At 43.6% G+C, this 21,310-nt stretch overlaps 1 protein-coding gene and 1 pseudogene across 2 annotated transcripts in view; both read right to left on the bottom strand.

Moving 5' to 3' along the window:
* Dis3 (exosome complex exonuclease RRP44-like protein Dis3) overlaps window positions 1–21,310 on the bottom strand; it is a 48,026-nt gene that overhangs the window by 13,045 nt on the left and 13,671 nt on the right. For both annotated transcript variants that reach the window (XM_070535344.1, XM_070535343.1), the window contains exons 11-21: window positions 18,129–18,230; window positions 17,975–18,039; window positions 17,486–17,570; window positions 16,865–16,992; window positions 16,094–16,180; window positions 15,110–15,266; window positions 11,241–11,461; window positions 8,468–8,558; window positions 6,265–6,342; window positions 3,873–4,013; window positions 3,469–3,591 (exon numbers count right to left, since the gene is read on the bottom strand). In XM_070535344.1, coding sequence (XP_070391445.1) covers window positions 3,469–3,591; window positions 3,873–4,013; window positions 6,265–6,342; window positions 8,468–8,558; window positions 11,241–11,461; window positions 15,110–15,266; window positions 16,094–16,180; window positions 16,865–16,992; window positions 17,486–17,570; window positions 17,975–18,039; window positions 18,129–18,230 — 1,278 coding nt within the window. The remainder of the gene's footprint in view (window positions 1–3,468; window positions 3,592–3,872; window positions 4,014–6,264; window positions 6,343–8,467; window positions 8,559–11,240; window positions 11,462–15,109; window positions 15,267–16,093; window positions 16,181–16,864; window positions 16,993–17,485; window positions 17,571–17,974; window positions 18,040–18,128; window positions 18,231–21,310) is intronic.
* Window positions 12,766–13,959, bottom strand: LOC139057073 (tigger transposable element-derived protein 4-like; annotated as a pseudogene).

Raw genomic sequence — 21,310 nt, 5'->3', positions numbered from 1 at the left:
GTTGTTACGATCGGCCTGCAGAGGTACTGACCTGCGAACATTTTCCAGCCTGCTGCAGCTGTTTCGATCTTCCTGCGGGGGTGGCGACCTTCGAACCCTTCCCGCAGCGACGGCGCCAGCAAGGTTAATCAACCATGCGCCTCCATCGGAGAACCGACAACGCTTGCTGGAGTCAGGCGTGACAACCCCTGCCTTCGAGGACCCTCTCCAACCGGTGTGTTCTGTGAATCCAAAGAACAGATGTGAGTGTGTGAACCCTCCCCCTCAAAGGCGGGTCGACTACGCCTCCAACGACTGTGGACGCTCCGACTGGACGGCAGTTTTCCCTCTCATAGGGATCTAGGGAGAACAGAGGGTTTGTAAGCAGCTGTTTTTCAGCTGCTTGGGGTGCTTCGCGCTTCGTCTTTCGTGCTCGACTTTGCAGTCATGCTAGACTGTTGAAATGCATCTCCTGTCTCAATGTAAATACTGTAAATAAATCCCATACTCCTAGTTTTCGATGAGAGCAAGTTCCTCCCTACAACCACGTCCCAAGCGTGGGTGACTAGGACGACGGCATGGGCCAGCTACCACTTATTTCATGCCCGACCCCAACTCTTACACCATGAACAAGCCGTTCATGGACGCGGTCAAGCGGTGTTACGCAGATTGGATGCGCTCAGGTGAGCCTGCAGTGACGCCGACCGGGCGGCTGAAGCGGGCTTCACCAGCCACGCTATGCAAATGGATTGTGGACGCATGGGCCAGCATACCAGAGGGCCTTGTGCCTTCCGCATTCAAGAAGTGCGGCATCTTGAACGCGCTCGATGGCACAGAGGATGATTACCTCTGGAAAGCTATGTCTGACAAGGAACTATCTGAAGAGAGCGCAGCTGAGGAAGACAGCGATTGAAGTACGGTGTGCAATCTAAATAAATGTTTTTCTCGAGTTTTCCTAGCTCATATTAAACGCAGATAAAACTTTTTTTTTTCATTTCGCGTCCCAAAATTTTTACCTAGTATTAGTATATGCGTTTTCGTATTATACACAAGTTTTTATGGTATTGGCAGAGAATGCGCACTGGGCAGTTAGCAAAACACCTGAACACCGTGAACCCGAACACCATGCACCCAAACAAGAGCACATTGATTATAACGAAGTGGGAACGAAGCACACTGGGTCAAGTTTCGTGAGCGCAAGGTGAAGTGTAGAATGCACTAAAATGTGGTTCTAGTAGTCTGAATCACACCTGTCTAGAGTGGTGGAGTTACTGGCTGATGATGGTGCCAGCATCTGCAGCTTGCTAGGTTCCACGTATGTTTGTCCAATAGCGAATGGGTCTTGCACGCGGCGTGACCATATGTGGTTCCACTCTGGCGTTGGCCTGCACTTTTCCTTTTTTTTGTCAGTGATTGCCACCAAGTTGACCGATTAACCACTCTAGATAAGCGTGATTGACATTGTACACTTTAGTCACGTGCGCTCAAGTAATGTCTTGGTTTGAGCTACTTGGTATTGATTCCTGGTTAAAGTTTTCGCCGTGAATTCTGACAAAAAGTTGCCACACCAATTTTGCTGCAAGGTGGCGCATTTCTAACATGTATGTGAGAATTTCATTGTACAGTAAAACCTTGTTAAACCGTACCCACTTAAACAGTAGTTTCGTTTTAAAAGTAGTAAAGTCAAACCATACTCAGCGGCCATTGAACATAATGTGTTTTGTATCCGCATAAACCGTACCAGCTTATTGCGTATGCATCGGTTAAAACGTAGCGTTTCCACTTTTCGTTGCGCAAACACGGTGGTGCATCGTCTCCATCGGGCGGCCCGGCCCGACAGAACAACAAGCCTCAGATATCGGAACAACGGCCTCCAAGGGCCCTGTGCGTTTGTGCGTGAAGCCACATCAACATCATTTCGGCACTGTGCCAGAGAACATCCTTTATTCTATGAGAGAGCATTGTGGCGTCGTGCAAGCGAGGACTCGTGTCATGCTGAAGCTCGGATAAAAATACGCCGGGTGCTCAGCATAGAAGAAAAATTAGACATTGTGTGTGCTATCGAACGTGACACGAAGAAGTCGGCGCTGGCACGCTACAGGGATCTGCTGTTGACTACAGTGTGTCTTCTTCGCATCTGGAACGCAAAGAAGTTGCTTGGTGGCACTGCTGTGACCGCGAAGTGATGTCAGCTACGAGGTTTGAATTTTTGCGATCGTTGCCTCTGTTGTTGCCGAACTGTCGACTAGCGACAGTGATGACGATGACACGAAAAGCAACAGCACGGGTGATTCAGGCCCGACGGCAGAAGCTGCGTGTCACGTCAGCCTCATGAATGCAGTCATCGCGACGAGAAAAGCACCCGGCAATGAAAAAGGCACCACAGGACTTCTGCAGCAATACCGCATGCTTGCACAAAGAATACATACCGCCAACAAGGAATCTGCCATGCAAGTGTTTGCCGAGAAAAAAGGGCTGGCTGAAAAGCTGGTGCGCAGCTTCAGTAAGTTTGAGGCCGCTGTCATTGTGCTAAGCCGCCTCGGTATCAAACGAAAATAACTTCAGTCATGCGAAGTGAATAAACACTGCATGTTTTTTTCCCCTTTCATTGCATTCTCTACGAGTTCCGTGTTCCGTTTTAGGCAGGTAAGTGGGCGATCTGATGCTATTTCGGTTAAACAGTACTACGGTTTGGTACATACTTTTTCTGAGCTCCGGCTAACTACGGTTTAACGAGGTTTCACTGCACACAGTTTTTGACGTGCTAACCTCTTCAGCTACATCTTGAACAGTCAGGTGGCGGTTGAAACTAATCACTTCATTCACTTCCTCCACAGTGAAATCAGTTATTGAAGGATGGTCTTCCGGAATGGTCAACATCTTCAACAGAAGTGTGGCCTTCTTTAAAACATTTAAAGCCTTAAGCTTTATCTAGACTAAGCTTCAAAAACAAAACAAGTTTTCAGTTTCTTTGACTTTCACACTGAGTCATGTAGCAAACTCAATGCAGTTAAAAATTCTGCAAAATTCAAATAATACTGAAATTTGTGAGAACAAAACTATCAATGCTACAGCCTATTCTAAAGGAAAGTAATGCCAGTCAGTCATTGTCAGTAATGATTACAAATTAGAACAAAACAAGTCTACACATTTTTTTCTCTTTTGACAGATATTTACTCTGCCAAATGTAAAACTTAGGACACACTTTTTTGGCACCTGCAGTCAACAGAGCATGGTTGCAAAGCACTGTTCCTCAAGTTGAGTATGCACAGAGATTAACATACTGTCGCGGCGCCAAAGGACAAACACACTAGTCATCAGGAAAAGTGACAAGAGCGGACTGTTTTACATCATCTGCTAGTCACTGCTTCTTTTCCTTCTTGTTTGGTATGATTTCTTTAAATGCTGATATATATTTTCTAATCATCATCGTCCTTGCCACACTACAGATCCGGCAATATTGTTAGATGAAGAAAACAAAGGACTTGCCTTAGGTTCCACTATCTTGATCACCACCTTTTGATGTTGGATGTTACGGCTGTCCACCGAGACTTGTACAACCAGCTGATCGAACTGATGCAATGTAATGTCCCCAAACGACTGCGTACATGCCTGCAACCAAGAAAAAACACCTCTTACTTTGACTCACGATGCCGCATGCCTCGGCTTTTCCTCTTGAAATGCCTCACACACTGCGCCATTATTCACACAATAAGAGGCACAGAAAACAGTTTACATGGGGCAGACTTGATACCAATGACCACAGCAGGTGGCTAGCACAGGCTCAGGCTGCAGCAGTTGTGCTATGTAAGGTACAATATAAGGGTGCTTGAAGAATGAAAAACAAAAATGTCTCTGTGCAACTCCATATCATCTGTGCTGCTGGCACCCACCTCTTCGTCATACTTCCAGCCCTCTTCCTTGAGAAACATTGTTGTTTCCAGGCCGAAACGAGGCATCAGAACCTGCACTGCATTCTCACGAACAAAGAGCACATATCCTTCCTCATCAACCACTTTGTCTTGGAAGAACGCCTGCAGAAGAAAAAAAGAAAGGATCAAGGAATGCAAGAGTAAACAAGTGCCTGCTGGAACAACGAGTGTAGAAGGATTGAAATGGAAAAGCAAATTTCTAGGGGTTTGCGAATCGTGATTATTGAGACCGAATAGTGCCAAAGCAAATCGAAGCGAATTGAATAATGAATAGTTCTTGAATAGTTTTCGAATAACAAACAGCCATTATCACAGTTGATATAGAATGATGTTCACATCCTAGTATTCTTAAAGTTAGCAAGTTTCTGTCATTACGTGGTAGTACTACGTTATGAAGCATTATTTATTAAATACACAAATGGAGCATCAGGTGCAGACAAGTAGTTCCTTCGCATGCAAAGGACTCTACAGAGAGTGAGAATGATTACTGTATATATAGACTGTAAAGTATGGCTACCTAAGCGACGTAGCCAGGGGTGTATCCTGTACCTAAGTCTCCATCTAGTGGACATATCCCTTTTGCCTGCTGTTGAAGTTCTGATTGGCTGTGCTGGGTCGGAAGGAAACAAGCACCGCCCAGCAATCAGCACTTCAGCAGCAGATGAAATGGACATGTCCACTAGGTGGACACTTACAGAATACCTCCCTGCTCCACTATGCAAGTCCTCATGTTTTGTGTCTATACTATGCCTGCAGGGGTGAAAATTTACGTTACTTTTGCTCAAATTTTATGTTTAATTGCGCATATTGACATGATGAAATATTCAAAAAGTATTTGCAAGATATTCGCACTTACGAATAGTGACAATTCATTTCAAAGACCGGATCGAAGAGGACACTATCCGATTCGTTATTCAAAAGTTCTGAATATTTACGCGCCCCTACAAATTTTACATAGGTAGTTATTTACATTATCCAACATAGGTCATTCTTAGGTAATCAATACATAACATGGCACCACATAAGTAGCTAATTTGCCTATTTCCTACATGAAAGCAGTCAGCTACTACTACAGTTAAACATATACCTAACCGCTCGGTGCACATAGCAATACAGTGAAAACCTGTAATGTTCTCAGTTGCAGTTTCCTAGCTGCTACATTTTGCTTGCATGGTCCCTGGGCAAAGCCCATATAGTACTCCTACGTACTGTATTCTCACTCAACACATCACTCCATGGTATTACTGCACCATGCATCACATTTTGGATAAGAGTTAAAGGTAAGATAAGGTAAATTTAGTAACAGGCACAGGACATATGCAGGTTAATGTGTGAACATACTTTATATGATGTGTAAATACTAAATAGAACTCCTTGAAAGGGCAGCGCAGGACAACAAAGACAGAAGGCAGGAACACACAGGACAGCACTGAACTCACAACTAACTTTATTCGAAAGCATACATCTTATTGTCTGAGCATGGGCGCTCGCCAATAGGTAATGCCTATTCACACATTCCGCAGCATTGCTCTGACGCAATACTTTCTGCACATACCACCACAATACTTTCTGCACATAGAAATCAGACTACAAGGGAGGTTATTGAGGCCTACTATATCAGGAAAAAAGGATCGCGTTGTGTAAGCATGCCATCATTAAATTTGTATGACAGTGAACTTGAATTTCTAAACCACCTCATAGTGTAGTATTAGATTAGAGGGTATTGCGTTTTTGCCTGCGCACTGATAATGACGCCATCGATGGGACAGCACATGGCTATGGGTTGTAGTACATAAGTTTGTGCATGCCTTCGAATAAAGTTAGTTGTGAGTTCAGCGCTGTCCAGTGTGTTCCTGCTTTCTGTCTTCGTCGTCTTGCGCTGCCCCTTCAAGATGTTCAACCAGTACCAACTCGCCCAAATGTCGATCCTTCTATACCAAACAGCCTCAGTTAGATGCATGAGAGCTCTCTAGTGGTGCAGCATCCACCAAATGGCAACTGGTGGTAGTCAACCACTGTCACTGACAGGCTTGTATCTATTAAATGCAAACTGAATAAAAGCTTGTTGCGTGTTACTGTCAGTCACCAATAATGCCAGTAACATCTCTTTCATGAACTTCATTATTTTAAATTTCTTTTAAGCATCAACGGCCAAGTGTGGGGAAATAAACGTATTCAAGTGATAGTTAGAGTTTTATTCCTTATGGAGGATTTTTAAATGTTATGTTTCCATGATTCCTGTGTTCTCTCTCCATGGTTCCTTCCATAACAAACACTATGATCAGGTTTTGCTGTGTTTACTGAGTAAAAGAGGCAATGATCGTGTTAATGCAAAACCCAAGAAGTAAAATACCTGGGTGTAAAGGGCCACCGATGCTCGGCCAGCGTACTGCGCCATATTGTGACGATAGTTGAGATTATTGCACAGTTCCTGCAAATAAGGTGGCCAACGAGAAAACAAGAGGAGTTAAAATACACATACCCTTTGACATTAGCAGAGAGAGTCTGAAGAGAGCTCAACATTACGCAACACTTAACATTGACATTATAATGCTGATTCTCGCCATGCGTCTATATCCGAGGTCACCCACTCTTAGGAGGAACACTTTATTAGTAGTATTCAAGCTTTCATGGCAGCTTCAATTTGGAATGGAGACATGTAGAATAACGCTTCGTCCATAGATATCTGCATGAGGGTTCATATTGGGCACTTATTTCTCATGCAGGGGAATAAAAATTTAACTTGTATTCAATGCTAATGAGAATGAGATGTTACTTTAAAATGGATGACTCCATACACCTTGCAAAATGTGATGGAAAGAACATACTTCTAGCTGGGCACATGCAGCTATCTTCTGATTTAAGAACTGTGTTTGGTAATGACCCAGAAGCAATATTGTAAGGAAAGATTATCAGCACAAGCATGCTTTGAAAACAGCCACTCAGGTCCTTTGGTCACATGGGTCGACTCAGTTCTCCCAGTACACTCGTGAACAAATAGACTAAGTACACAGTGTTGCATATTGCACATGTAGTTTTATCAAAATAAGATACATCGCATGACTCCTATGCTGCATCTCATGCTGCTTCCTCCACCTCAGTTGCCCGGAGCCCCTGTGGCTGCCAAGAGCTCCACCATCTAGCTAACAGAATACAGTTAAACTTCGATATAACAAAGTAGGTAAAACGGGCAATTTGATTTGTTACTAATATAAAAATTTGACCTCTTATGCAAATAAGTACAGTCTCCTGTCGATTTTTCTTACACGGATAGGGGCCGCAGAATTTTCCAAATTATAGAGCAATCAAAAAAGTAAATTTGAATGAGAAAACAATTCATTTTGATGAATTTGAGAGCCGGTGACAAATGATAAGATTTCATGCCGCGTCGACGATATCTTCACATTGGCGGTAGGAATTAAGCAAAGCCAGTCACGCTTTCGCATGCACTCTGCCCAGTGCAGGCTGATATCGTCGCCTGCACTGGGACGACACTACCAGGAAAAGCACCGGCAGTGGGCAGCGAATGCTTCATCTCTCTCCAATGAATCACCAAAACTCGAGATTACACAACCTCCAATACTAAATGCGGCGCAGGAAGAGAGCTTACATGTTACCACACCATCTCAGCACAACCAGTCTTTGCACAAGCGACACATTACCTCTAAAGCAGGGTGAACGGCTGCATATGCGCTCCACCACACTCACAGCCAAGTGTAGCGACGGCCGAGACGCCCGCCAGAAATCGCGATGGGCGCCAGCTTACACTCCCCCCCCCCCCCCCTTTTGCCTCTCGCTTACACTCCCCCCCCCATTTGCCTCTCGCGCGCTTTATCACATTACTGCAAGCGAGCTCCCCTCACCCACTATCCCTATGCTTGTACAGTAAGGCGGCATCGTGAAGCCACCATGGTTCTTGTCTTACCCTCACACACTTTCACTCTTGCCTAAAGCACAAAGCGTGTGGGGCATGATAGCCTCTTATCGCACTTGGATTTTATATGGAACATGGTGCAGCTTCACTTCAGCAGTCGCTCTTGTCGCGTCATGCGCGATTTGAGAGGTGCCTTTGCAAGCTCCCACTTGCAATTTAATTTGACCATCTGCGTCCACGGAAGTTTCCAATTATTGTCTCCGCATTCCTTTACGGCGGAAGCGAAATTTCATTATATTGAAATAGCATACAAACAAACTTCATTATATTAAGGTTCTAAATAGATTGTGTTCTATGGACAAAAGGTTATGAAAAAGTAAATACTTTGTTATATAGAGAATTTCGTTATATTGAAGTTCGTTATATCGAGGTTTAATGGTATTTCATTTTTCAGGACAGAGGAGTATGCACATTGAGCCCATGTCCTCCACTGACATTCTATTCATGCATTGTCGCAATTCTTACAGACAACAAACCTGAAAAAGTGACTTTAGCACTGACGAATGTTACATGTTATCCAGTGCTCTGAACAGCTTCATTATTGCATTCAAGAACTGCTACTACACACCTACAAGCAAAGTGGCATGTCAATGCAAGACCAATGCCTTTAGCTATTTCTTACCTGGCATTTGTCTTTGTGGACGAGCTGTGGGTATGTTCCCTCTGCCCCAACACAAACAGCCAGCAATCGATGCACCATTAAGTCGGCATACCTGCCAAAACAAAAAAAAAAACCTGACTCACAGAAAGCATAATCCAGTTGAACTTCGACATAACGAACACGGATATAGCAAGTTTGTGGATATAACAACGTAAATCTAAAATGTTTCTTGTTGACATTAGCCTGTAATAAATAATTGTTATAACAAACATTGCATTTAATAAGGGAATTTCCATGTCAGATAGTACTTTGCTGTAACAATGTTCAATTGTAGGTAGAAGTATCACATAATACAAAGGTACAGCGACACACTGCAGCAGGACAATCAGCATTATAGAGTATGCATGGCATCCGGAGACAAGAACTTCGACAATATATATATATATATATATATATATATATATATTCACCTTTAAGCGTTAGCGTCTCTTATGGAGAAATTAGGTGTGGGCAAAACACGTATTGTAGAGAGCCACATGAACGTGTGCAGTCCTATATGTAGAAATACATAAACCTCGATATAATGAACTTCGATTTAATGAAATTCGTGATGTAACAAACTATTTTCATTTCCCAATCTTGGTTGAATTGAAAACCGTGTATTTATTTTTTTCGATTTAACGAAGTGGCTTTGCGACACAGTTTCGATTCAATAAGTTTTTGGCCATTTCAATCATCCACTTGGAGCCTGTATGGCTAGCACAAAAGTTATTTCAAGTGTACTTATGCATGAAAAGTTTGAGCAGCAAAACCGCAGTCAAACTGTGCGTGCCGGGACGCAGTAGGCAGGAAACAGCGCTGCACCATTTGACGCGATGGTGAACAAGCCGGAGAAGCATGAGAGCTGATGATTCCTTCTGCGCGAGAGGAATGGGAAGGAAGTGAACTTACGGTAACGTGATCAAGCGCACACTGGGGAAAGAGGGGGAGGGGGCAGGAATGCACGCCTATCTGCCTTCTCCTTCTTGTGCGCGTCCGTGCGGGAGCCACGTGCCGTATAAATCTTGGAGGTAATCTCTCCTCAACAAGCCGAAATGGATGGTACCATTACATGCATATTGTTGTTTCCATGCGCCTAAAGTTGACAGTTGCGTAACCAGAAGTTTCTCAAACACAGTACAAAGCCTTTCACTTACATTGTGATTGTGAGTTCGTGGTCATCGAGTGAGATCTGTCAATATTTGCCTGAGCGCACACGACATCAATAAAACTATAAACCTTACTTCGGGCAGTCTCTTTGCTATCGCCGTCAATGCTCCACCTTTCTGGTGAAACTGACTCTCTCTTTTTTTATAACTCAGAACCAATATCCATATCTTTTTACACTATGGTTTTTGATTTCTCGGTGCTGGCTGTGGACACTCAGCTATAACATCCAAGATTTACGGTGCTGCTCGAAGCACCACACACAAATCTCGGACACCGTGAGCCACATCGATGCATTGCTCTTGGTTCTTGGTGTGATCTGCACCGCACGTGCTGGCACTCATAACCTCACTGTTAGGACCCAACCTTGTGATTTGTTTATAAATGCTTACTAATAAGATATTATTTACCTGTAATGCTCCAAGAACTTGTTAATTGTTTTTAATGCTGAAACTTTAAAACCTCGAATTAACAAAATTTGCAATTTAACAAAGTTTTTCACTGCGAGTACAACTTCGTTATCTTGAGATTCAACTGTAGTATAACTACATACATCAAAACAATTTGCACAGCGCTAGCACAAATGCATCAAATTTGATCTACATCAGTATATGTGCAGTTCAATGTAAAAGAAAAAAGAAAAATTTGAGCCCCAGATGACACACAAGCATAAAACAGTTAAAAGTATGGATGACTGTAAAACTAACTGTTCTGACATTGTTTGTTCTAAATTGCTCTAGAATTTCTTAGCAACTGTTGCAAAGCAAAATCCCTCTACTGTTGCACTAGTTGAGGGATCACAATTATCAAGAACATGCTCTGAAGATGTAATTTTGCAGGTATTGTCCTTCAATTTAATGTGAATTTTAGCAATAACAATTGCTTCGATATGGCAGCTATTAGTGACAGTACACCTTGCTTAAGTTCAGCGTAATAAACTAACTAAATGTACAGAACTGCAACATCTACCTTACTTTCATTCCCAGAAATGGAAAGGGGGCAATTACTACCGAAGAAAATTAAGCGAAAATCTCCATTTTCTGAATTACATGCCAGGAGCACTGACCGGTACAGCAATGCAACGTCATGGATATAAAGGTATTTGCACCCACTTTGGTCAGGAGAGGCTCTCAAAGCTTGCTAGGTTGAGCCTCTGATTCCTCTAGAATGCTATGTAGCCCTTCCTTGCTGGTAAGCAACTATGTAGGCCCTTAGGGTGCTGTAAAAGTTCACGGCATCACGGAAAGCTGATTCGGCATTGTGCCCCATCTTTCATTCCTTGCATCTTGTCCACCTTACCCGGCCTTCTCTCTCGGTTAGAGTGGCGGTTTTGCTATCACAAAAGAATGATTTGTTAATGCAACTTAATATTCCTCTTTAATTCCCTTTTAAACACTGAAGTTTAAGGTGCACTGCCTTAATATGTTCAAGCGGTTTCCTGCCTCTTACACATTCCCACCTTCAACATTATTTTTACGCAGCCATGTGAAAAAAAAAAAAGTGTATCAACAGGGTTCTACTGCACTTTCAATAACATTTTTTTTCCTGTGGCAATGAGAATTCCACTGTAGCTGCCCTCTGACTGCACCTCCGAATAGGCGACGTGAAGTGAGTGTAGTAGGACATGGCAAGACCGTAGTGGAAGAAGTCCTCCAGGGCAACGCAGCCGCTGCAGAAGTAGAGCGCCCGTGCCATGCATCGTGTTGCAACCATGCGCAGCATCACGTTGAAGTAGGGACAGTCTGGCAGGACTGCCTTGTCCAACGACTCGGCCAGGTGGAGCCCACTGTCCACCTTCAGATCAAAGCCCTACCAAAGGAAAGTGATTGTTGTCATCATCATTACTAGCACCAGCCTAGTTAAGCTCACTCAGTGCAAGACAAAAGTCTTCTCCCAGATGCCCTCAATTGTTACTGTTTTTGCATTTCCTGAACCCCCTTTTGGGGGAAAAAGAAATCCTAATCTTATTTTTTCATTTAATGCTCTGCTGTCTTTAACTGCATATCCCTTCGAATGAAACTTATTCAGGTAGAGAGAAACTAGTTTTGTACTAGAAACATACAGGCAAAAGTTAAGTGAATGTCATAAATTTCAACAATAGTTTATGAGAGAAGTAAAGAAAGGGGGTCACAACTGCTTTGCGCAGCACTCCTTTACTATTTAATGCAGGCCACTATTTTGCACAAATGAATTGTGAACACGGGATTAAAGCACAGAACGAGTAATAACACAAAAGTGTGATTTTGTAATGATACTAAATATCCTGTTGCAAATGAGGGTGCAGGCCTCAAGCTATGTGCACAATCTGAAATAATGCCAACATCAAGGAGCGTCTTGAAAGCGGATAAATAGAATGCATTCCAGTTAGGCCTAACTCGTTTGCAATACATTTGTCTGCAAGATCACTCCATCTTAGTGAAATAATATTTTGAAAGACATGGTCGTACAATGAACCATTTTCCTTCCAAAACAAAAGCATAACTGTTCATTTCATGCCACAGGGTCAATTCTGAACTGTGTGCATTATTTCTGGTGCATATACAACATGGCTGCTCAAGACTTCCATGTCTTAAAATATATAAAACGACCGCCATCATCTTCTCTCCATTGTGTAAGAAATGCACGTCATTAGTGTAAGCACGAACAATGAGTTCTTTTTGCAGCAATGTTTGATGGGTGAACATTACTACTACAGACCTGTTAGGACTGTGCAAATGCAATTTAAATGTGCATGACAGTGCACTGTAAATGTAAATTAAAGCTGTAAATGACATTTGGTGCCAATAGCATCTACAAATGTATATAACGATGGTTACTTATACATAAAAGCTCGTTAATTCATAACTCATGAATTCGAAGTAGAAGCCGCGGTCCGTCCAGCAATGCATTGAAAGCAATACGAAATAGCATCCCACTAATTCACACTGAAATCTGCACCGCCACCGATAATTCGAACTCCGCACCACCGTGGATGGGGAGAGTCACCGCGCGGGCTGCTTTCCATATGCGGCCCCTTGTTTAGGCCTGACTGGACAGAGACATGTCTGTGCTTGGCCATGGCATGGACGCCTCTGTTGCAAGTCTCTCCCTTCCTGCGAGGTTCTGTATAAACCTCAGAGGCGATAGAATCGTAGCCGTGCACTGTATGCTGTATGTGCGCGAGGAAGGCATGCTCTCTCCTGTTGCGCACGAGGCATGGGGGTGAGGCGAACGACATCTGCTTGAATCTGTGCAAGTGTCATGTTCCCGTCATACACACTAGACAACAATATTAGAGTGTTGATAACGTCTTGCGTTGATGGTTGTAGGCTGCCAGAGGCGTTGTCGTCGAAGTCCGAGTCGCTTTGCGGCAGTGCAGTCATCTGGCGCACAATCTCATCATCTGTAAGCTCCGTGCACAACTCTATGTTGTTGTCGATCGTGGAAAACTCGTGAAAAGCAACAGCAGTGGGACAGTCCATCCCACTGCTGCGCAAGTCAGCAATCAGCTGCTCACCAGTGTCGATGTTTTCAGCGGTGCCGTTTGCCTCTTTAGTCATGGGCTCTTCAGAGTTGCAAAATCCAGCATGCCTAAAGAAATTTGCAATCGTCGAAGGCTCAACAGCCTTCCAGGCATCTGCGAGCATGCCGAGTGCCGAGAACAAGCTAACGGAGTATGTCTTCCTGTTGTCAAAGCACATGAGTGTGTGGCCAAGTAAATGGGCCCGGTAGTGCACCTTGAAGTTTTTAATGACCCCTTGATCCATTGGCTGGGGCACACTTGTTATATTCGGTGGCTGGAATTCAAGATGGCAAGCTTGCAGGTTGTTTGCAGGGCTGTGCACCCCGAAGTTGTCTACAACTATTACCACTTGCCTCTTCTGGCACTCAAACATCTGGTCCAGACAATGGACATAACCTTCGAACAAGCTTTGTAATCCAGGCCTTTGTATTGCTGCCGTGCCACACAGGCAGGTTCTTCGCAGCCTTAAAGCAATGTGGGTTTTTCGCCTTTCCTATCACTAGGAGGGCCAGCTTCTCGGTGCCGACCGCATTCGCCCTGACCATGACAGTTACCCTCTCCTAACTATGCTTCCCACCAGCGCAGGCCTCATTAGTAAAGGAAAGTGACCAGTCCGGCAGCATTCTGAAGAATAGGCCTGTCTCGTCACAGTTAAAGATGTCTGCAGGAGCATACTCTTGTAGCAGAGCCTTCAACTTACTCGTCCGGCAATCCGTGACAGTAGATTGATCCACGGCACTGCTCTCCTCGCAAACTTTCTTGAAAGAGACTCTGTGCCTTTATTAAACCCACGGATCTACCCATCGGTGAACTCGGAGCATCTCGGTTTTCTGCTTGAGCATGTTGCCCAAAATGGGGAGGTTCTTTGCTAGGATCCCTTTCAACCTACCACAGCTGCAGGGCCTCTTCAAGCTTCGTATGTTGTCCTTTCTGGTCATTTTTTTTTGTAGTTTTGCAGTGCAACTGGTCGACTGCAGACAAGATCGTTTCTTTGTTTTTCACATAATCAGACAAGGTCTGTTTGGAGATATTAAACTCCTTTGCGACGTCGACTTGGATCCATCCTTGCTCAATAAGCCTGATGATGGCAGCCTTCTTCTCCGGCGTCATGGTCGAATATTTTCCATGCTTCTTCGACACATTTGGTGGAGGCGGGTGAAGAGCAGGGGTTATGGCGTCGAAAACACGTCGGCGTTGCGCTGAATGAACGGCCGCAACACACTGAAATAGCAATGATATGTTGCACAGTGGCTAGTGATGGCAGGCGATGATTTCAATTGCACTGTACTGGATAAAAGCCGGCGGATCACTGCTGGACGAAAACGTGCGCGACAGCACCTATGACACCAAGGCGAAACTGATGATGATGGTGGTTATCGTAAGCATGACCTGGCATTCATAGGTGATGTCCAAAACTGGTCACGCATGACTGGTTTCCGGCTCTCAAAATCACTTCTGCCACAGGCTACAGGCAAAAGCATGACCTTTAAGATCAGCGTTTCTTACAACAGGCACCACCATTGCCGCATGGATTTGGATGCCTCCTATACTAGCTAAAAAAATTAGTACTATACCAATCCAAACCACGTCACGTCCGGTCCGAAGCTCGTCAGGCGGCTCAAGATTCAAAATGGCTTCCTCCCCGACTCACAGCGCTGGTCCGCTGCAGAAAATTTTGTCCAGAAAATCGAACTTCTGGCTTTATATTGTCCGAAAAATCGGTCACAAAAATTCATTAGCTCTATCGGAGCCCTGAAGGTGTAGTTATGAAGTCCGGAATATCCATCAAGTCCGAATTTTTGGAGTCCGAAAAATTGGTTGGCTACTGCATAAATTTTACATCCAACCCCGTTCGAAATAAGAAATTTTAAATGCATGCGGTTTTCCAGGTGATATGAAAAGTGTTCAATATATTGAGGTTTATGAAGCTATGTCACGAAAAAGAAGTGGCTTGCCTTGGACGAGCCAGCCTTTACAAGAGGCTCCAGATTCGCCGGAGCAGGTGATGGATGCCGTCTGAGCAAGGCACACTCAGGGAACTCTTGGAAGATGTGCTTGGCCACAGAGCCGTTGGCCAGCAACATGAATTCCTCCACCATTGAGTTTGTTTCCCTGGATGTTTCAGCAAGGGTTATATTAGAGTCTTGTTCAGCAGGAAATTTGAAAGGTAAAGGACCCTGAAGCTTCACAAGCAAGAAGCACTAAATAGTAACACGTCACAAGGCGGCGGGCGTATCAGTTGGAGTGTAATCTAGAGACTGACAGCACGATGCACTTTCTTTTTTATTAACCAATTGCAATCTCTATTAGCATTAACTAATAAGCCTGGCCTCCAGCCTACGGCCATCCATAGGAAGATAGCTCATCTAACTCGTTCGTTTTTCTCAACAACTCCATAGTAAGAAATGAAACCTGGATTCTGGTCATGTTTCCAGCCACACGTGATATCATCAGCTTGAATCAATCATTGACAGGCTGATTTTTCAGACTTGAAAGTGACCGCCAAAGTGGCCAAAAAATTGAGCAGACCCCAACTCCACCACACCCCATCCCGCAAGAAACAACCAAATTTAGTGAAAATAAAAACATTTTGTTACCAACAGCCAGAAAGATCCTTAGCATACTTTTCACCCAATTATACCCTAAAGCCTACACTACATCCTTGAATTTTTGTAATGTGTTTTGCATTCAACAACACACAGTCCGATGTGCGTCATCAAAATATGGCAAAGGTAGAGTTCCCAACAGCCCATAAACTGAACCATTTTATTCCAAATGTAATAAACTATGTCAAAATTACTTAAGCAGATGCCAAGCAAAACAATTTCACAATTCCCATATGTTTAGATAGGAGCTCTTGAGGTAAAGCTTGTTCTTAACACACAACCTTGCATTCAATTAGTATGTAGTGCATATTTAAGAAAAAAAAGAACACTCACAATAGTTGCTTCGTCTGGACATCAATGGGGTCGTGAGTTTCAGAATCCACATGAAACCTGACCTCTGTTGAGGCAAGTGTAAGTGCACTGAAAGAGATTTTTCACATATTTTTTTTTTTTTTCAGCAACTGAAGAATACCAAGGGGTGTCATCAGGTTTTCATTGGCACTGCTAATGGAATGCTAATGGAAAAAGGCAAAACAAATCACAGCTCAGCACGTATGTAGTTCTTATTTTCAGCAACAGCGCCTGCTCAGACAGGCACCGTTAGATCTTATCAATGTAACATGACAGTGTGTTCATGCATGTATTCGCATGCATGCATGTATGTGCATTGTGTGTTCAAGAGTCTACTGTAGATGAGACGCTACTCAACAACAACACTGCTCAACCTACAAAGCAAATAGCTTCCAGAAAGCTGGAACAAGGTATTCAAAGGGAGAGTGTGAGTGTTGATGACGGGATTTCCGCAGCTTGCAAGGATGGAGCAGACCCTTATGAGGGCCACATAGGCTGCACAGAAGGGCCATGCAGTCCTTATGTCGAAGACCCTTGTTGCAGAGAAAGCATGCATGCAGCTGGTTGCACTGAAGTTTTCTGATTGGTTACTCACGCAGCCGATGGCCAAAACTCAATGACTTCTGAACCTGCACCTAATTGATATAGTAACACTGAACACTGTGAGTAAAAACAAACAAACAAACAAACGAATTCTCATTCTGAGCTCCAGGAGTCATAACTGAGTACACAGCACAGCAATGCATTGCTTACCCATTTGCAATTCGTCTTGCCTTGAGCAGCTTGGCAAGTTTATTCAGACCCCGCAAGCCTAATGTCAACTCATCTCCTTTGGCTTTGTCATCAATGCGTGCTTGGGCCTCAGCATATGTTAGTGCGGCCTGTTTTGGGGGGAATAGAATGAAAACAAACCATTGCATGCACCAGTACTGGAGACAAATAAACATACCTCATGCTATTACAAACAACAAGGCCTGATCAAAATGAAGATATTTTAGAATTCACAAAAATCAAAACAAACTTAGGCTACCAGAGGTCCCCCATTTTTCATTGGTTTGTGTACGTAAGTGCTGTATGAGATTAGTCATAGCTGCAGCAACTGTCTCATCATTATCTCCAGCAGTGGATGCCTGAACGTCAGAGCCAATGAAAAAGCACTTTTATTGAAGACAAGTCTTGTAATATAGGCCCATAAAAACAAGTGGCTAGGCTAGTTTGTAATGCAGGATTTAAATAGTACTTTTCAGGCCAGAAAGAGGACAGGAGAAAGAAGTAGTTTTTTTCCCCTACATTTCTAACAATTTATTTATGCTTCACATTCTGACCATGCAGTCTTAATGATACAGAGAGAGCCCAGCACAGCAGTTGCCTTACCCTGGACTTTATGATGGATTTGTGAAAGTCCGTATTGACCACCTCGGCTTCTGGTGTTATCTCCCAGACTACAGAAAAGGCCAACCTAAGCAAAAGCAAGACATCAGTATTTTACTCTGGCTAGGACATTAGACTCTATCAATGTTTGCAAGGATCAGAAAGATAAGCTGCTCATGACACACCTCATATGAGCAAAGAACACACTGAATGTTAATAAGAGATTATACTCAGGACATTGCCTATCAGCATATGTTTAATGACAGTCTTACATAAGTGGTTGAGCCCCAAGGCAACTTGTTGCAAAGTTTTTTTTCTAAAGGCACACAAACTTCCCAAACATTGCTAACCTTTCTTTTCACCGAACACAAGAAATTTCGGCTGGCATTTTTCAAAAACGCTGCTGTATCTACTGGGTGCACAAAACAGCAGCAGAATTAATCTATGCACCACAAACAGGAGTGTGACAACAGCGTGAGCTGCTTATCTTGCCTCTCCTCTCCTCCTCGCAAGGAACACAGGTCTGAGCTCAACAACTCTGGAACCATGTCTATCCTCTGCAAAGACAGAACACAGGAGAATAAAGCAAAGCAAGCACATGCTCAAGGGCACCACGGTTCCCGCATATGCGCAAGTGGCAGCTAACCTGGTCGACCAAGTAAACAGTGGTGCCTCTGTTGGCTGCTTCTTGGTCCAAGGCTGTCCCAGGTCGCACAAAGTGGGAGACGTCAGCAATATGGACTCCGACCTGCCGAAATAACATGCAAGGCTTGTTGATGCAGGAAAATCAATTGCAGGGGTGTGTGAATATTTGAAAAGTTTGAATATTATGGAATATTATTTCGATTCGCAAAATAGATATTTGAAAATGTTCCTATAATCGGTTGGATATGAACATTTGAATCAAATCGAATACATTGCTGGCTGTGTGGGAGCACACACAGTTGTTAGCATTTGTCTTTATCTAATCGAAGAATAATGAGGCGATGTAGTGCAGATTTTTTAGATAATTTCGTGCTGCTAGCGAAAATTTGCCTGTAAAGCACACTTAGCCACTAAATGGCTCAACATTGCGGGAAAGCCAGCCTCTAAGTAGCAAGGGGCGAGGGTTTGAAAAGTGCGAGTGGGCACTTTTTTTTTTTTTTTGCAGCACCACGCCCAATTCTGAGCATATTGCTTGACAGCAAGTGCGATGAGTGACGACTGGCACAGGGTTAAATGCCTCCAATTCTACAGGCATTTAATGCGGTGTAACAAGGCACAAGCTGGCGAGGACAGCTAGTGGGAATTTACTAAATTTTCCAAGTTAGCATGAGCCAAATACACAATGCTTTAGTATAACGGCTTACTAGTACAGTTTTGTAACATTGACAATGTAATTTCAATGTTCCAAAATAACAAATTGACTCAACTTGCTCATAAATGCACATGCATATCATCATTCAATATTAGATTTGATATTCGAACATAAGTATTCATATTTGATTCATATTCGAAAATTTTGATATTTGCGCACCCTATTAACTTGTGATGCCAAGAGCAATTTCTTCGAGGCAGTTTATGCCTTGAAAAAAATGTTTTCTTCCCATCAATGACAGAATATCAGTGCCAGAGTTCAAAGACCCCTTACTGATTTTATGTTTCCCGGCAATTGCAGTTTATGTAACTGTAACATTTACCAGGAAATGCTGGCTACGAACGCTATGCACGAAGACAAGCTTTCTGGTAGAAACACGGCCTCTTGCATGGGTCGATCTCCTGTTATTGTTTTGTACTTTTAATATTTCAGTCTGATAAAAGCTAACATAAAGGACATGCGCTGCCAGTGTTTTTTTACATTACATTTGTTTGTGGGCTGCCGTTTTCAAAATTCCGAGGAATAACTTTGTAAAGAACGAAAGACAAGGTATGAGCAACTTTGGAGGTATAGGAGTGGTTGGGTAAGTGTGGTTCAGAATTTGGTTCGAAATTTTTTTTGGTGAAACGACGTCCAACACCGATGTGAGACGACAACGCGTGACGCCAACGCTGACGTCCGATTTTCTACAACACAGGCTCCTTAACGCTATCGCGTTAAAAACTTGCAACATAAAGTTGAACACAGATACTTAGTTATTGATCATAGGTCAGCGCATTCACTCTTTTCACAAGTGTGAGTGAGTGATGAGGGGTGTGAATTGTCATGAAACTGGAGAGGAGTGAGTGTCAGTAAGTGTGTCTGAATATAAGAAGTGCGGGCAGCGCAGCGTGGAGAAAATGAAACCGTTCAACTGCCCATGTCGTTTGTCAAGGGTAACGTCAATGAGTTCTCTTTTCCAAATACCAAATAGAAGTGGACAAGCAGCATCTTCTTTCATCTTACAATGCCTTAGAGTGATCCCTTTATTACGAGTGGTTGAGAAGTAGTGAAATAAAATATAATGAAGAGTGCCTTCGTCATCGGGCTAGTACTTGAGTGTCCCGAGGGAATCTCTAATCGTGTTCCGCATCTACCTCAATTTTTCTGTTACTAAAGCTCTGTTCGCAATAAAAGTGACGCCTTAGGCATTCTCAAGATCTATCACTTTAGCTTGACTTAATATTTGTCTTTAGTGTCCCTTAAAAGAAGGAACAATAACAATTTTCGGGGGTTAGAATACAGTAATACCTCATTAACTCTATGTAGAAAAACCGGGAGAAATTTCAACATACGCGGGTTTTCGATAGAAGCAAAGTTGCGCAAATTGCCATGAAAAATTGAGTTCTTTCCAAAAAAAAATCACCACATACCAGCCTCAACAGCAGCTTCTAATCTTGCTTTTTGTAAGGGTTTGAAAGGTTCTGAGGCACGGCCATTTTATTTAGCAGAAAAAAACTGCGTAATGCTGGTCTGCTTTGCGGTCGCACTCGGGCCTAGGAAGGCGTCCTTTAGCTGCTCGACGCATCGCATGAGCTGATCTTCCCTGCTGCTGCACTGAACCTTATTTCGCAACAAGCACTGCAAATTCCTCGTTTCGACAGATGTCAGCACCTCTTGAGGTGGTTCGTTTTCGTCACCATCGTCTTCGCCGTCCCCTCCGTTTGTGGCCATTTCAACAATTTCAATGTCCGTAAGCTCTCCTGTCACTGGCACATCCTGCTCGCATCGCGCATACTTGTGAAAGGTCACGTCGCTTTCGGTGGCACCGTTACCGGCAAGCTTTGTCACCTCTTGGCAGAGTGCCTCACAATCTGTGAATTCATCTGTCTCCACCTCTGGCAAATTGGTGGCACGTGAAAATCCCGCATGCGCAAAGCAGTTGGCAATAGCCGCTGCATGAACTTGCTGTCAAGCACTGCAAAGGAGATGTACTGCTCCCAGTAAGTCAACTTCGTACCCTTTGCCATTTTCATATGATAATAAAATTCTATGAAGCAGGCCCTTTCTCTAGATCTTGTGGGCAACTTCAATCACACCTTGATCCATCGGCTGCAGCACAGAGGCCATGTTTGCAGGCAGAAACTCTACTGTCACTGCCTCCAAGTTACAGTCAAACCTCGATATATGGAACACCGCGTTGATTGCGAAATAGTTTGATATAGTCAAAATTCGATGTATAAAACTACACAAAAAAACGCGTCAGAAATATCCGCAAATCAATCAATGAACCAAGGGCGCGATCAGGGATCATTGTTTGGAGCATGCATTTTGTTGCGCTGCACGCAATTGGCCTAGGCCACGCCGACTTCGTCCGCCACGCGAAGTCGGGGCGGTCTAGGCCAATCACATGCTCCGAACTATCCCCGATCGTGCCACCATCGTGGCGCAGTAAACACTCACTTAAACACTCACTTAAAACACCCACTCAA

This window comes from Dermacentor albipictus, chromosome 3 (assembly GCF_038994185.2).
Source record: "Dermacentor albipictus isolate Rhodes 1998 colony chromosome 3, USDA_Dalb.pri_finalv2, whole genome shotgun sequence".
Taxonomy (NCBI): Eukaryota; Metazoa; Arthropoda; class Arachnida; order Ixodida; family Ixodidae; genus Dermacentor; species Dermacentor albipictus.
Note: the sequence above shows the minus strand (reverse complement) of the source record. Positions and strands in the feature narration are given on the sequence as shown.